This window comes from Lactuca saligna, chromosome 7 (assembly GCF_052625555.1).
Source record: "Lactuca saligna cultivar CGN05327 chromosome 7, ASM5262555v1, whole genome shotgun sequence".
NCBI classification, from domain to species: Eukaryota; Viridiplantae; Streptophyta; class Magnoliopsida; order Asterales; family Asteraceae; genus Lactuca; species Lactuca saligna.
In genome coordinates this window covers 29,503,421-29,519,402 of record NC_136423.1, presented here as the reverse complement: position 1 = coordinate 29,519,402, position 15,982 = coordinate 29,503,421, and the positions used below count along the sequence as shown (strand labels likewise).

At 31.0% G+C, this 15,982-nt stretch overlaps 1 protein-coding gene across 1 annotated transcript; it reads right to left on the bottom strand.

The window, feature by feature from the left end:
- Nucleotides 1–11,340: 11,340 nt before the first annotated feature.
- ATGA2OX3 (gibberellin 2-oxidase 3) lies at nucleotides 11,341–14,022 on the bottom strand. Its single transcript, XM_078964018.1, has 3 exons — nucleotides 13,646–14,022; nucleotides 12,477–12,846; nucleotides 11,341–11,711 (listed from the first exon to the last, which is right to left on the bottom strand). The coding sequence occupies exons 1-3, from the start codon at nucleotides 14,020–14,022 to the stop codon at nucleotides 11,454–11,456; spliced, it is 1,005 nt and encodes a 334-aa protein (XP_078820144.1). The 3' UTR covers nucleotides 11,341–11,453.
- Nucleotides 14,023–15,982: the final 1,960 nt, after the last annotated feature.

The window sequence follows — 15,982 nt, the reverse complement described above, 5'->3', positions numbered from 1 at the left end:
AACTTTGATAATCCATAATAGTTAGCTAACCATAAAGAAGAAGTGGATTCGAACTAAACGGGAGTGTTTTTAGTAATTCATTGAACCTTTGTTTAGTAATTAAGTTTGTCTAGACTTGCAAAATTAGATAAAAAAAAACTTTTTTAATTATTGTTTGATTTTAGATTAATTTAGAGTAATTATTTTAGCTAATTAAATTTGTTCCCAGTGTTCAACTCCAACTTACTTAAACTATGTACACTACAATCTGACTAGGTACACAGCCTAGGTGCATAGTAGCTAGTTAAGTTAGTTAGGATATAAATTTAAAACTAGTAGGTATTTTTGTGCACATCAAAGTTTTTGGCGCCGTTGTCGGGAAACGACTATTTTAGTTTTTAATTTAATTGCTTTAGGCTATTTTAGATAGGTTTATTTTGTTTTAATTCGTTTTTTTAAGTATTTTCCAAATCTTGAAGCTTTTGATGCTTTTCTTAAGGAAATGGAACATGAATTAGCTCGAGAAGATGAGGGATATGTCTCAGACAAAGATTTAAGGGAGCTGAAAAAATGGATGGATGACATTTTTTCAGACGAACCAGAACAAGCTGAGCTAGAGATAGAAGATGAGGAATTTCATCCAAAAAGAATTTTGGAGGAGTTGGAAAGTTTGCTAGCAGAACGCTCGGACGAAGAGCAAAAACAACCAGAAATTCAAGAACAACGTCGTGATATGATCATTACCATGATTGAAGAAGGTTCTGAAGAACGATCATTTTCTGAAAAGCAACCAACCGGTCCCCACAACTTTTAATTTTCTGGGACTAAATAAATGCTCGCTAGTTTGGCCAAAAATAAAAACTAGAAGTCAAATTTTACAAGTTGGTATGAAAAGAGAGTTCAATAAAACGGATGAGTTAATAACGAGCGGATTGACAGTTTATTAAGGAAGGAGTCTGGCTCATGACTCCAACAAAAAGAAGCGCTTATTGGTTGACAACCCGATGTTTTTAGAGTTTTCATTTTCTTTTCTTATTTAATTTAATTTTAGTTTTAATTTTTGTATTAGTCTTATTTCACCTTAACCGAATGATGATGTGTTTCTCTAGTTCTTGATCTTATTTTGTAGTGTTGAACGAAAGTGAAGCAGTGAAGGAGCTTAATTTGAAGAATCTACGCGATTTTTGAAGATCATAATTGAAGAACAAGTTTTTGAATAAGTGTGGGGTTCCCACATAATTAAGAGAAAATCATTTTCAAACATATTTATTGAAAAAAAGATAACACGACGTGGACATCATCAACACGTCGTGGTAGTGGTTCAGCACATTTTTTTAAGAATGGTTCTTTAATTTCATTCGATCTGACACATTTGCATTCACAATAAGAAGCTTTCCATGTATTATATTTAGAGTCCGAGTGAGGGTATTATTGAAAAAAGAAAGTTATTTATAGAGAAAGAATAGAAAACGACGAGAGAAGCCAGATTTGAGTAATTTTTCAGGTGTTTGTTTGTGTCAATAAGTGAGGAGTCACGCCTAACAACTTCGTACATTCGTGGGTGCCACATATATTCCATAAATCAAATCATTCTGGCACCAATTATTGCAATTTCAATACCAACACATCATAGTAATCCCTAGCACGTCGTGTTGTCGCAGTCAGAATACCAGAAAAATATTTTGTTTGAGCCACCACGAGGTGGTGCTTTTCGAGTCCGTTTTTTGAGTCTAGTCTCGTACATTCAATAGTCTAAGTGTTCAAAAGTGGCGTTTCCAATTCTGTATTGAATTCCATGGAATATATGAGTTGTTCCCACACCATCAAATTTTATTTTTACGCCATGCTGAAGTAATGTCCCAGCTGCCACGACATGGTTGACACTTTCCTATGTTGTGGGGGAGTTTTTCATCACATTAGGAGGTTGTCATTCTACTTTCCAATTCCGTTTCCATACTTTAGAGCAAGCTAGAGATCCTAAACACAATTTGAGATGCATCTTTTATCCCAGAGGAGCCTGTTCATTTTTGTGACATCCCCAAAATCACGGCCAGAAAAGACCGGTTTTTGTTTATACTTTATTTCAATATCAGAGTAACCTTTTAATAAAAGAGTTGCGGAATTTGTCCCAAAACAATAATATGATACAGAGTTATCAAAAGCATTTCCTTAGAAATGTATTTAATTAAAAGACTCGGGATGTCATGTTCGATGCAGTACATAAGTATAAACAATACAATATAAGCCTTACTATAGTATTTCATATCTACAGGCTTATATCCGTAATCCCTCATCCCAACACATCACAACTATGCTCGAGCGCCACTACCTGTAATACATAAAACTGAGTGGGTCAGGCTTGGGAGCCTGGTTATCACATAGGGTTTTCAACCCACAATAAAAAAGTTTATTAATTTCATCGACCAACAATAACCCGATTACCCGTTCCCGTTATCCTCACATTACGTCCCTAAACACCTATCATAAGGGACCTATCCTAAGGATCATCATCGTTATGGACACTACTGCAAAGGGGGTTCCTCAGCAATAAATTTCCTAAAGGCAACCATGAGGGGAATGGAGTACACCGGTGAACACATCGTGCACAAACGCCTACAGGTTGCGAGCCTGCCAGCGTTCCACTAGAATGTCTAGAAGAGTCCGTGGTCGTCATCTATACTCCGCTAGATGACTGGATCAACAAAAACAGCATCGAGGCCTCTCATCATTTTATCACACATTGCCTATTACATCTACCCATGTTTTACCCCAATATTTTCGTAGATATAAAATACATATACAGTTTAAATCATTGAAAAATATGTATAAAACCTTTCATCCAGCATAGATAGCAAGTATTCAGATAATATGCACACATAGCACGAAATTTATATAAAATACTTCATATCTATGTGTAAGCTGAAAGTAACTATGCACTCACCTGAAAAGGTGGTGATTCTGAACTCAGACAGCGCTTCGCTTCTTAAAAAGAATTTCCTTCGACGAAACCTAGTATTATTACCACTAGAGTTTAGTCTATTATTCGCCGAGACTAATTAATAGTCTAGCTATTATTACTATTATATAAGCGTTAAAAAACTACTTATATAACCCATAATAATAGCCCAAGTATTTATTATAAGTTCCTAATAACGTTACTATAATTAAATAAAAGCTATATTAAAAATAGCGTAGGCGTAGCTCACTTACAGCGGGTTTTATATAAAACCAGGCTTTCCTTGGAGCAGCGTTTCCGAGCCGAAAAGCTCTTCTTCTCGGAGCCGTCAAGCACTTCGGGGCTTCTGCCTCGTGCTAGGGAGGTTCCCTAGGCTTTTCAGGGGGTTTCGGGGCTAGAGAGAGGTTCTAGAGAGAGAGTAAAGAGAAGAAATAATGAGAAATGTGTGAAGAAAATGAGGGTGGGAGAGGTGGTATTTATAGGGTGAAATGTGGCTAAACTTGGTGCCACATGTCACCATTTGGTGGCAAGCCTTGGGAAGAAAGCAATGGCTAAGATTGTGCCACGTCACCCATTTTCGCACAGTACACTTCCGACTTCTAAAATCCGTAACTTTCACATATGAGCTCCGTTTCTGACGTTCTTTATATCCACGCATAGGTAAAAATAAGATCTACAACTTTCATTTTGACTCCGTCGTCTAGTTCTTGATCGATCTTAAATTTAACAGTACAAGGAGATTATATTGTTAAACGTCCGCGTAAAATTCATAACTTATACATACGGACTCTGTTTTCGTCTGTCTTTTTACCGTTGATTTCCTATTAATGAGATCTTCAACTCTCATTTAGGTCGCATAAGCCAAACCGGCTCAAACTAAAATTCAAGTTTCGGGCCGTGCACTGCTTAGCCGAATCTTAGAAAAATCATAACTTCCTCATATGAAGTCAGATTTGGGCGTTCTTTTTATGGATGTTCTCGGTTTAACATATACTACAACTTTGGCTTTGATCACTAAGGCTAAAAAGTTCTTCATCGTAAATTCAGTCTTTACGTCTCCCGGTGCCGTGTCGGTTCTGCCGTAAAACTTCGGGGAGCCATAACTTCTTCGTTATAACTCGGATTTTTGGTGTTCTCTATATCCCCGGAATCCTTGTTTTGACCACTACAACTTTATGTAGAGATATCGGGCTTATCTCACACTTTAATTTTGACGCTTATTTTTATTCTTTATTAATTATACATTTATAATTAAATAATAAGCACATAAATACAAATAATTCACATAATACTCATAGATTTCATCTTTATTACTTCAAAAAGAGTTACAATAGTTGACCTAGACTATTACATTGACAAATATGCTTAGCCCTGAAACCCGGGCATTACAATTTTTCTCCCTATTTTTAATTATATGTTTTGCATAGCATACAATCATGGCAGTGTAAGTAATAAGTGTGGGGTAGGGGGTAGAAAAAGTAAATTTCTAGAAAAGTAGTAAATTTAAAAAAAAAAAATAATGGATTTGAAATAATAATCTAATAATTAAATCTAGTAATAATTTGAACTTAAGTTGCTAGTGTTATATGGGGTGATCCGATGAGAGCTCAAATGTTTAAACGAGCTAATATATGTTATAGTATATTTGTGGCTTCCCAAGTCTTAATGAAAAGTCATGAGTTATGAAAAGGTATTCTGGTAGTTTTATGGCATAATATGTTTTGCAGCCAATAAAGGTTGAAGTTAAGCACCATTGCTTAAGCATGTAGCATTTGAGTGAAAAAGAAAAAAAAGTGAGCTACATGTGAAAAAAATATGAGATAAATTACCAAAAAGTTGAAGAATTTTGGAGCTATCAAGTATGAAGATCAAAAGATCAAAATTCCAAAAGAAAAAATTTTGAAGATACCAAAAGTCAAAAAGGTGGTGAATTCAAAGAAATGAAAGATCAAATATCAAAGAAGTGAAGAATTCCAAGAGCTCCAATTCGGTATCTAAAGTTGTAATTTCTAAATTATGTATGCTTGGGTTGCTTAATCAAAAATATGTTGAGGTTAAGAAAGAGTTTTGAGGATTGATTCGGAGGGTTGCAGAAATGGGTGTTATATATGCTAAGGGGTGAAGGTTCATTAGAATTGTGAGTATTTAGGATTGGGAAGTTGTTAGGATTTTAGACACAAATATGCACATTGAGGTCTTGGTATAATGGTTGAGTTCAAAATGGATTGTTCTAAATGATGGTGGTGATGAAGGTTTTGATTACTTTTGCTTGAGGGTAAGCAAAATATAAAGGTATTTTGATATGTGAATATATATCTACATATATATTTTACATCATATCTTAATATTTTATTCTATATTTATGGTTATTATAAAACAAAAGGTACTTATTATGCTTAATATATGTTATGTAGCATAAAGGCATTCTCGGGAGCAATATGCACGCTGGAAGCAGGAAAATACGAGCTTAGACAAGAAGAAGACAAAAGAAGGATGTTGTTAGAAAGGTGACCCCTCATCAGGATTTTGACCATATCTCATGACTCGTAACTCTGATTAATGTGATTCAAAATGATCTAAAAACTAGACACAATTTCGAATGACTTTCATGTTTGGAGAAAAGTTGGATTTCCAACCACCACAACATGGTGAATGGAATCTTGGCGATTCTTGACGCTCACTTGGAGAATACGGGATAAACACGAGGACAACGATATGGTGCCATTACCACGACGTGGTGGCCAGATTTTAGGAAAGTATATATATATATCCAAACATAGGGTCGAAATGAGGGACTTGGAGGTGACTTTCTGGAGATGCATTACGAAAAATAACCTCTAGAAAACCCTTAGAAGAGGAGGAAACGATTGGAGCTCAAGTTTTTAAGAAATCTAGATGAAAACATCAATTTATTCGGTTTGATCATGTTTAGATTTATCTCTATTGAGTTTTTGTGTCTGATTTCTACCATGAGTAGCTGAATTTAGCTACTCCTGTTTAGCTAGATGAAGCTTCAACTTATGGATTAGTTTAATTAATTATAGATTTGACTTGTTGGTATCGTGCTTGTGTTTGATTGTTAATACCCATCATACCAATATTTGGTTGTTTAGTTGCTTGAATTCATGTTCTGTGTAGCTTAGTGATTATTAAATTACATGAACTTGACACCTAGTGATTAGTGAATATTGAATTGCTAGAGCTAGGGTCGACCCAATCTTAGATAAGTGATTGAAGTAATTGAATTTAGATGTGCTGGAGAACATAAATTATTACCATAATTATGTTTGAATAATGAATCTTACATAGCCTATTCATAATCCATAACTGATTATGTGTTTGATTGTGTGCGACCATGCATAGTTTTACATGAATTAGTTAAATATTAGTAAATTTGGACTTAAATTACTAATAATATAATATTAGGTAACCAACTTTGATAATCCATAATTGTTAGATAACCATAAAGAAGAAGTGGATTCGAACTAAAGGGGAGTGTTTTTAGTGATTGATTGAACCTTTGTTTAGTAATTAAGTTTGTCAAGCATGCAAAATTAGATAAAAACCTTTTTAATTATTGTTTGATTTTAGATTAATTTAGAGTAATTATTTTAGCTAATTAAATATGTTCCCCGTGTTCGACCCCAACTTACTTAAACTACATACACTACAATCCGACTAGGTACACTGCCTAGGTGCATATTAGTTAGTTAAGTCAGTTAGGATATAAATTTAAAACTAGTAGGTACTTTTTGTGCACATCAAAGTTTTTGGAGTCGTTGCAAGGGAACGTCTATTTTAGTTTTTAATTTAATTTCTTTAGGCTATTTTAGATAGGTTTATTTTGTTTTTAGTTTGTTTTTTTAATATATTTTCCAAATCTCGATGCTTTTGATGCTTTTCTTGAGGAAGTGGAACAGGAATTAGCTCGAGAAGATGAGGGATATGACTCAGACGAAGATTTAAGGGAGCTGAAAATATGGATGGATGACATCCTTCCAGACAAACCAGAACAAGCTGAGCTAGAGATAGAAGATGAGGAATTTCATCCATAAAGACATTTTGAGGAGCTGGAAATTTTGCTAGGAGAATGCTCGGACGAAGAGCAAAAACAACCAAAAATTCAAGAACAACATCATGATATGATCAAGAAATTTGGAGGAGCTGGAAAGTTTGGTTTCAGGTACTTCTGCTAGTAAGGGGAAGAGCTCGGGATGACTGCATTGCATACAACACAACGCTTAGTGTGGGATGATCTACTCTGAAATTTGGACATGTGATTTTGATACAGTGTTTTGATATGATGTTTTGATATACTATCACTTATATTTTTATGAAATAATTTGGGTTACTATGGTTTTATTTATAAATTAAAAATGAAATTTTTAGACCCTATTTTTGGGTTCTTTCATTCTAATTGCTCATAAATTTTAAATATTGAATTCTTGAAATTTATAACAAGTTGTGTGGACGTTGTTTTGTCATTTTATAAGATATTTTGATAATTCACATGTCAATGTGAATACTAAGTATACACTAAATTGTTTCTAATCATTTTGTGGTTCCTACTAAGTTATGACTTAGCTCCTACTACTAAATCTAGAATTATTCGTGCATACATATGAAATTTCAAAATATTCATATTTGGTAGTAACCTGAGATTTGACGGTTGTCATAGTCTCCCCCAGTTGAAGGAATTTAATTCTGAAATTCAACTGGTGCATTCTCGATTCAGTTATGGTAAAGATTTGAGGATACTTGTGTTTTTTAATCTTTTCCTCGCATTCCAACAAACTTTGTTGATCAAAGTTTTTCTTTGCTTAAGTCGCTTAGTTCCTCTGTTTTGGTTCAGAGTTGTTTATGGTTTTATACGAGTCTTAATCCCAACAACTTTTATAACAGTTATGGCTAAATATGAGAAATTTAAGGTTGATAGACTTGAAATTCGTAATTTAAGGTTCTAGAGAATGTAAATATGAAATTACCTCTAACAAAACAAATTGTATCTACCACTTGATCGAAAAAAAAACCCTAGGATATGTTGTATAAGGATTGAGGTTTATATGATAAACATATGCATGGATTGATAAGGTTATCTTAGGCTAAGAATGTTGCATACAACATTGCCAATGTATAGACATCCTACAACCTATTATGAGAATTGTCTAATATACACAATAAATCTACAACTACAAACAAGGTTAACTTGATTCATTAGTTGGTGAGTATAAATATGAAAGGATAGTTATGTGATGATTCATGTTAATACATTTAACTCAACCATCTCAAGATTAACTTCAGTTGACATCGGAACACTCAAAGTTCCTTTAAATACAAAAGACAAGGGAAGGAAACACCCACAAAAGAAGTGGTGGTATATGAAAAATCAAAGTCAATGAGTAGAGGTTACTTGAAGCATAAAAAGGATATTTCATGTTGGAACTGTAAAGAGAACGAGCACTTAAGAAATCAGTGTATAAACCTTCTATAGATAAGAGCAAGCAAAAGATGAATATAGAAAATTATTTCAATGATGGTGCTCTTATTTGTTGTATGCAAGACTCAATGCATTGTTTCATGTTTGTCCTTCCATGAGTGTAATGAAGAAATTCAAGTACTACCATAGGAAGGTTTAGGTGGTAGATAATATGAGTTGGGATATCACTGTCATAGGGGATGTATCCTAAAAACAGCCTCTGGTATGAATTTAGACTTTGAGGAATGTCAAGTTCATTCTCGTCCAGAAGACAATATTGATATCGGTATGCCAGCTCAACTATGAGGGTCACCATGCTATTTTTGGTGATTGACAGTGGAAAGTAACATAGAGGAACTTAGTGGTTTCTAGACATCATAAATGTGGTACCTAACCAAACCTCTTGAGGAGTCGTGAATTAAATAGTAGTTTATGAAGATCTATTCACCAAATAGAAAATAGTGTTCAGTACTACAACCCATAATTGCTTTGATAAATTAGCAAATAAGTGAATGCACCTTACACATTCATCAATGTTTGGTTTATCCGTTCTACTACTGTAGACTACTATGGATACTCTATGTGCTTGTTTACATTCATGAAAAAATATTTTAGAGTATCTAATTGATTTGAGAAAATCATATGCTTATTTGAATTTGTTTTGTAGCATCCTAATTGTACATTCATATATGATAAGTTAGCTTGAGCGCGACCACAAGACTTAAGATCCTGTTGTTTGTTACAATACACAACTAAAAGGTTATAAGCATGCAGTTTAGAAAAACAACACATGCAAAAGAGAAGCTCTCTACCCCTTATGTGTCCTACCTTGATGGTTCAATAGTACCTAAATTTGTTAGAATAAAGAAAAAATGAAGGTTGTGATGTGGGTTAACTATTCATGAGTTTGGATTTGTTTAACCATCTTTACGAGCTTTAGACTATTTAGATTTATATGGGCTTAGATTAGAAGCATTTGAATTGCATTATATATATATATATATATATATATATATATATATATATATATATATATATATATATATATATATATATATATATATATTCAAGTCTCGGCGGAGACATAGGTGGTTATTTAGTAGTAGATTAGTTAGTTTGTCATTTCAATATATATATATATATGGCTAGGTTATTTCGTTTTTTACATTTATTGTGTGCTAGAATGCACCAATAGAAATTTAGTAAATTAAATAATTATTTAATTAAAAAATTATAGATATTAAATTATTTCCGTAATTATATGTATATTAAATGACATCCATAATTATAATTCTCTTTTTATGGAAACTAATTAAATCCATCGTTAATGTCAGCAATAACATTCTTTCAGAATGAATTTGCATCTAGGTTTTTATATATGAGTTCGTACTTTGTTTCAAGACTCAATCACTTAAAATACAATAAAGTTGTATGGAATGTGAAGAACGAGAGTGTATTCCACTATAATACACTCTCATTCTGTTGTAATACACTCTCATTCTTCTAGATAAGAATTTATTTTGAAAGAATATTATTGTTAACATTAATGACGAATTTAATTAGTTTCCATAAAAATGAGTTATAAGTATGGATAACAGTTAATCCCTATTCTAATAAAAGAATAGTTTTATTTTCCTTTTGACATGTGTCATCCTATTAGGGCTCCTAATTAATGTATATTTTATTCCCCTTTTGCCATGTATCACATTATTATGTCTTCTAATTAATGACATTAGAATAAAAACTCAATTTCAAATTTCAAATTTTAAAATTTCCACTTTAATTACATTAGATTAATAATATTAGAATAAAAAATTAAAATAATACAAATGATATAATTTCACATATTTATTTATATTAATGATTTAAATTTATATAACTAAAAAAAATCTTAATTAATAATTTATTTAAAATAATTAATAAATAATTTTGAGTTTTTACTATAAAAATTTAATTAATTTTGTAACCATGGTTCTCACGAGTTATAGATTAGTATACATATAATTAATACTAAATTCCTATTGGTGTATTCTAGCACACAATAGATGTGAAAAACATTTGAACCTATCTCTCTCTCTCTCTCTCTCTCTCTCTCTCTCTATATATATATATATATATATATATATATATATATATATATATATATATATATATATATATATATATATATATATATGATTTATGAAAAGATTAAAGGTTTTAAAGCAATGGTTTTGGTATAAGCTTCTTCTCTACTAGGATTCAATTATTTATTGATCTATTGTCATAATCTTACTAACTATTGGTTAAATTTGTTATACCTTTGAAAAGTATATGTTGGTATTATGGATTTAATGAAATCATCGATTTTGGATACGAGGTATAAATTTTGAAATGTTTTTAGAAACTATTTTCGAAGGTTTGCTTTGAGTTTGGGTATTTATTGTTATCTAAAATTGTTTAAGAGTCAACATCAGGTATATTCATTAGGATTTCCTAGCCTAACACTCGTATTTTAACATGTGCTCAGATTGAAGATATTAGAGAAAATTATTAGAGATTGCGATGACTTTTAAAAGGCCACGACTTTGTAGTTGTTTCATTTAACTATGTTTTGGTGTTAATTGTTGCTATCTTACATTTTTGAACTATTAACTCTTTGTTTTGGGACTTTGGGATCTTATTTCTACACTTAAACTCTATTGAAATATTTTTAAAATATAATCAGATGGATTTTATAAACTATTTTAAAACCACCCGTCTGACAGATGTTTCAAAAACCGGTAGCATAACATGTTTTTTTCCATCAATAGACATATCATTATATACGTACATACATACATACATACAAAGAAGTGACAAAGAAGGAAAATATGGAAATGACTGTGATTAATGAAATAACCAAAATCAAATAATGAAAAACATATGTGTGAAAAAAACAACTAGAAGGAGAAAAAGATTATGTAAACAATGAGTCTCAATATAAATAATCAACATATTATGAGACTCGTAGATGTGACCGATTAAGTTTACGATTGCGACATGTTTGGCTTTGAAAATAGGTCAATGCACTGGATGAGAGTGTTTGTGAAAGAGAGAGAGCCTATTATCAGCCAACCTGGTCTTGTAGGTGCATGATTTATACTCAAACCAAGTAAACTCATTATACAAGCTTTCTTCACCAGGCTCCATGAGTGAACCCAATGGTGAGATCTTCTCCATCAACGGTGGACCTCCAAAGTATATCATTGACACCCTTGATTTGAAACTGTCTGCAACCACTCTATGCCTTACACTTCTAAACCTTCCATTTGTCATTACCTTCACTCAAAACAACAAAATGTTAAATTTTTATATAAAAATTGTTCAATTAAAATTTACTATGTTGAAAATGGATCAAGTGAGTAAAACAATAAAGTTTAGCTAATAAAAAAATAGGCCAATAAGGTCAAAAGTTGCTTACAGTATATATTCAAATGATTATAAAATCGAAATTGCTTTATTCTAAAATGTTAGACCATCATTTCAATAATAAGTATTATAATCCTGTTTCATATATAAAAATAATTCAGGAAATTTTAGAAAACAGATCAACCCCTTCCATTTTGATAGATTCTAAAATTTTACCCATTTCGAGCTACATATGTTGGCACTAGTAGAATTACTACAATTTTTTAATGAAAACCAGGTGGTAATATTAGACAGCTTAACTGAATACAACCAAATGTACATTGAAGATTGTATGAAATGAAAACTCTATTATTAGATAAGATTATTTTCATAATTGATTCTTGAATCACTAATCATTAAGTTTAGATATGTTTCTAATAAACCAAAATATATTTTTAGATCAAAAGATATAATGTGATATATTGTTAAGATATACGAATGTATAAAGGTGGATTATCCCATAAAAAAATTATTTTTCATTTTTGTATACTTATATACAAAGCTATCTAACGTACTGACAAAAAAAAAAACAAACATATTTAAGGTGGTGAACATTGGCTATTTGTTTTATTGTGTTAAACTAGTTAAACGTAATATATGTGAGTTATAAGTGTCTATCTTGAAAGATAAAATTACCTCTAATAAATCATCAACGTTGATGAAATAGGAAGTCTCATCTGGTGGGACTCCGACCCATGTTCCATCTTCAAGATAAATTTGGAAACCTGACGCAGCATTGGATCTAGCAATCGATATAAGTTGTGGGTCTGTGTGTTCTCCAAATCCAATCGAGGTTCTTCCATGGCTCATGGACTTGTTGTTTAGGTTAGAGTTAGGATCTAAGCATGGTGGATAATGGTTAAGCCTGAAGACTGTGTCCGCTTTCTCATCACTTAGCATCCTGCTTAACACATTCTTTGGCTCTATCTTAAGGCCCTCCGCCATTAACTCAAGTATAGTACACCCCAATTTTCTTACTTCTTTTACGTACTCGTTTGTTAGTGACCTTCACAACACAAAAGGAATACAATATGAAATTTAATCGTAAATGTTTGTATAAGATAATGGCTTTGTCCTCCTTCCTTATTCCTTATGGTTGAAGGCTTAAATTTCGTTGATTAAAAGTAGTTTCAGAATATGTATTAGATTTTTGTTCCTAAAAAATAGATTATTTATTTATTTATAAACTTATAATATAACTATGCAAATAATTATTTGAAACATATGGTATATAAATAAAGACTCAAATGCATCCCGTTAAGTTATTTTCCCTGTTAGGATGGAAAATTTTCGAATTTATTCCCACTCTTTTCTAACAAAAAAGAATGAAAATATGTTTTATTTCTCAAGGTGCAATATATGATTCAATCTATAATCTAATAAAATTTAACAAATAATCAAAAATTGATATACATAAGATTTTATGAAAGATAGTATATGATTAAAAAGTTTATACACCAAACTTGTTTTAGAAATATGATATAAAACAATTAAAATAAGATATAATGAAAAGCTGTATGTTTGCTAAAAACACTCCGGAAACAGCTAGCCGACCGCAGTGTTGAATCTTTGAATGCAAGTATACTCCGTGCGTGTTGGTAATTAAATATTTGATATTTAATTTATATAAATTTATTTACATATATAATATTAGTATATATTAGTTGACGACATAAATGCTGATAACTACACTTTAAAAATATATTTCTCTTCAAGAAAAATCATTTTGCATGAACTTGATCAATAGATTAAACAACTTATATAGTAATTAAATGCACAAAACATAATGAGAAAGTAGATCTTACGAAAAGATTTTGGAGTTCGTTGGGAAATTAGTCGAAGTAAGAAGAAGATACTCGATCCATCCAACGTCACCATTTGTTCCAATTTTGTTCCTTCCGTACCCAAAGGGGTTCGGAGGACAGTACTGGTCTTTCTCGTACTGTCTCATGTTGAAAAACTCAACGGCTTCATTTTCCAATTCAGATACAAGCAATGGTGACACGCCATGGTTTATGACTTTAAAAAAGCCGTAATCTTGGCAAGCATTGACAATTAGATTCTTGGCGTCTTCGGGACGTGAGAGGTCGATTACCGGGATTCCGGTAAAATTGGTTTTGTTTGATTTTGTTGGAAATATATCAACCACAGGCTTCTTTTCTACTTGTGACATCATCACCATTTTGATGGTTTTGTGGCAATGGAAAGAGGAACTATCTGCCTATTTATACAGTCTTAGGGAGCAAGTTAAAGCTTTCATAGGACACGTAAGCATACATACACACCTACGTGGCCAAGGTCACACATTATATATATATATATATATATATATATATATATATATATATATATATATATATATATATATATATATATATATATAGGGAGGGTTCAATTGAGAAAAAAAAAAGGTTGAGAATGGGGGAATCATTCTCAGCCAATCATTTATTTTTGCCGCAAAAGGCTCCAACGTACCGGCGGAAATGGGAAACGAATGCACATGTGTTTTCCAACATAACATATTTCCTTAAACTATGCTAATCATTACCTTAATATATATACAAAAACATAGTTTTTTTCGTTTTTTTTTAATTTTTATAAGCTATTTTTATCAAAAAATGATTTTAAATATACCAAAATTCATGATTTTTTATTCTCTACAAATAGGCATTCATATTGATATAGTTTTAAGATAAAATAAAAAAAATAAAAAAATTTATATTTTCAGCTATCATTATTCATAAATGAATAACAATGCATTAGGTTTTATTACAGTACATTCGTTATTCACTTACGAATAAAAAGTATGATTTTTTTTTTACAATTTAAGTATCATTCATATATGAATATAGCATATAATAAACATAGTATATTCATATTTTAATATTGAACGATGAATTCACTTGTGAATATTAACATAGTATATTCACTTGTGAATATTAGATGATATAATCACTTATGAGTATTAAATGATATTTCATATGTGAATATTACATAGTATTACATGGTATATCACATGTGAATATTAGATGATATATTCACTTATGAATATTACACAGTATATTCACATATGAATATTACAAGGTATATTCACTTATGAATATTGAAGGTATTTTGACAAATATATATAATTTTTATATGTTATTCACATATGAATAACATACAGACTTGTATATTTGTTTTGTGTTTTTAATAATCATATACTGATTCAGGTGAGAAAACATATTCATATGTGAATATAACGTGGTAATTTAGTTTATGCATTTCATCAAAGAGTTGGAGTGCAAACAAGTTAACTATTTTAAAAATGTTAAAAACATCAAGTAATCAATTCCAAATCATCATATACTTCCGATTTCGACTTCAGATGCGACATCTTATCTCTGATCGATTTTTCAATTTGATTTTGATTTCCGAAAATCCGATTGGGAACCTGTGAGTACCGATTCTAAGTCCCTCAATGTGGACTGTGATTGCGAGTCCAAAACTCCGATTCCAATTTCATGAACAACGAAGAAATTCCGGTTTAGTTAAAGAAATCTGGATGATTATTGAAGGTTGGAGAAATTTTTTTGATGATGAACGAACAGTTATCGAATTCTCTATAGTTACGTATTTGAGATTGAAGGTTATTATGATATTTACAAGTTTATCACCGTGTCTTTTATGCTTAAATTAAATGAGTGGCTGAGAATGATTCTCCCATTCTCAATCTTTTTTATTTTCTCAATTGAACCCACCTTTATATAAATTTTTTATAAAGTATATTTAATTTTATTTTTATTAAATCAATTAATTAACTAATAAGAAAAATAGAATATATAAATATCATTTGGAGTATAAAATATAATATTAATTATTATAGGGATTAAATGTGACAAACACATGAAAAAAAAATTAAAGGTGAACGTATAATAAATGTTAGGAGTGATTATTAGGAAAAAAAAAATCTTCTTTAATGATAAAAAGCTTTTCATGTTTTATCATAAAGAATTTAATTATAAATAATAATAATAATAATAATAATAATAATAATAATAATAAAAAAAAAAAAAAGGAGGAAAAACACTATCATTGATCTTACATATCTTCATACTATCATGAACCCAAGTTTTACTATGGGACTTAAAGATCTTGAGCCA

Bases quoted from the DNA above. Each gene is read 5' to 3' on its own strand.
- ATGA2OX3 (XM_078964018.1), bottom strand. From the start codon at position 14,022: ATGGTGATGATGTCACAAGTAGAAAAGAAGCCTGTGGTTGATATATTT. The intron at 12,847-13,645 runs GTAAGATCTACT...TGTGTTGTGAAG, and splicing joins ACGAACTCCAAAATCTTTTC to GTCACTAACAAACGAGTACG. The intron at 11,712-12,476 runs GTAATTTTATCT...TTTTGAGTGAAG, and splicing joins ACGTTGATGATTTATTAGAG to GTAATGACAAATGGAAGGTT.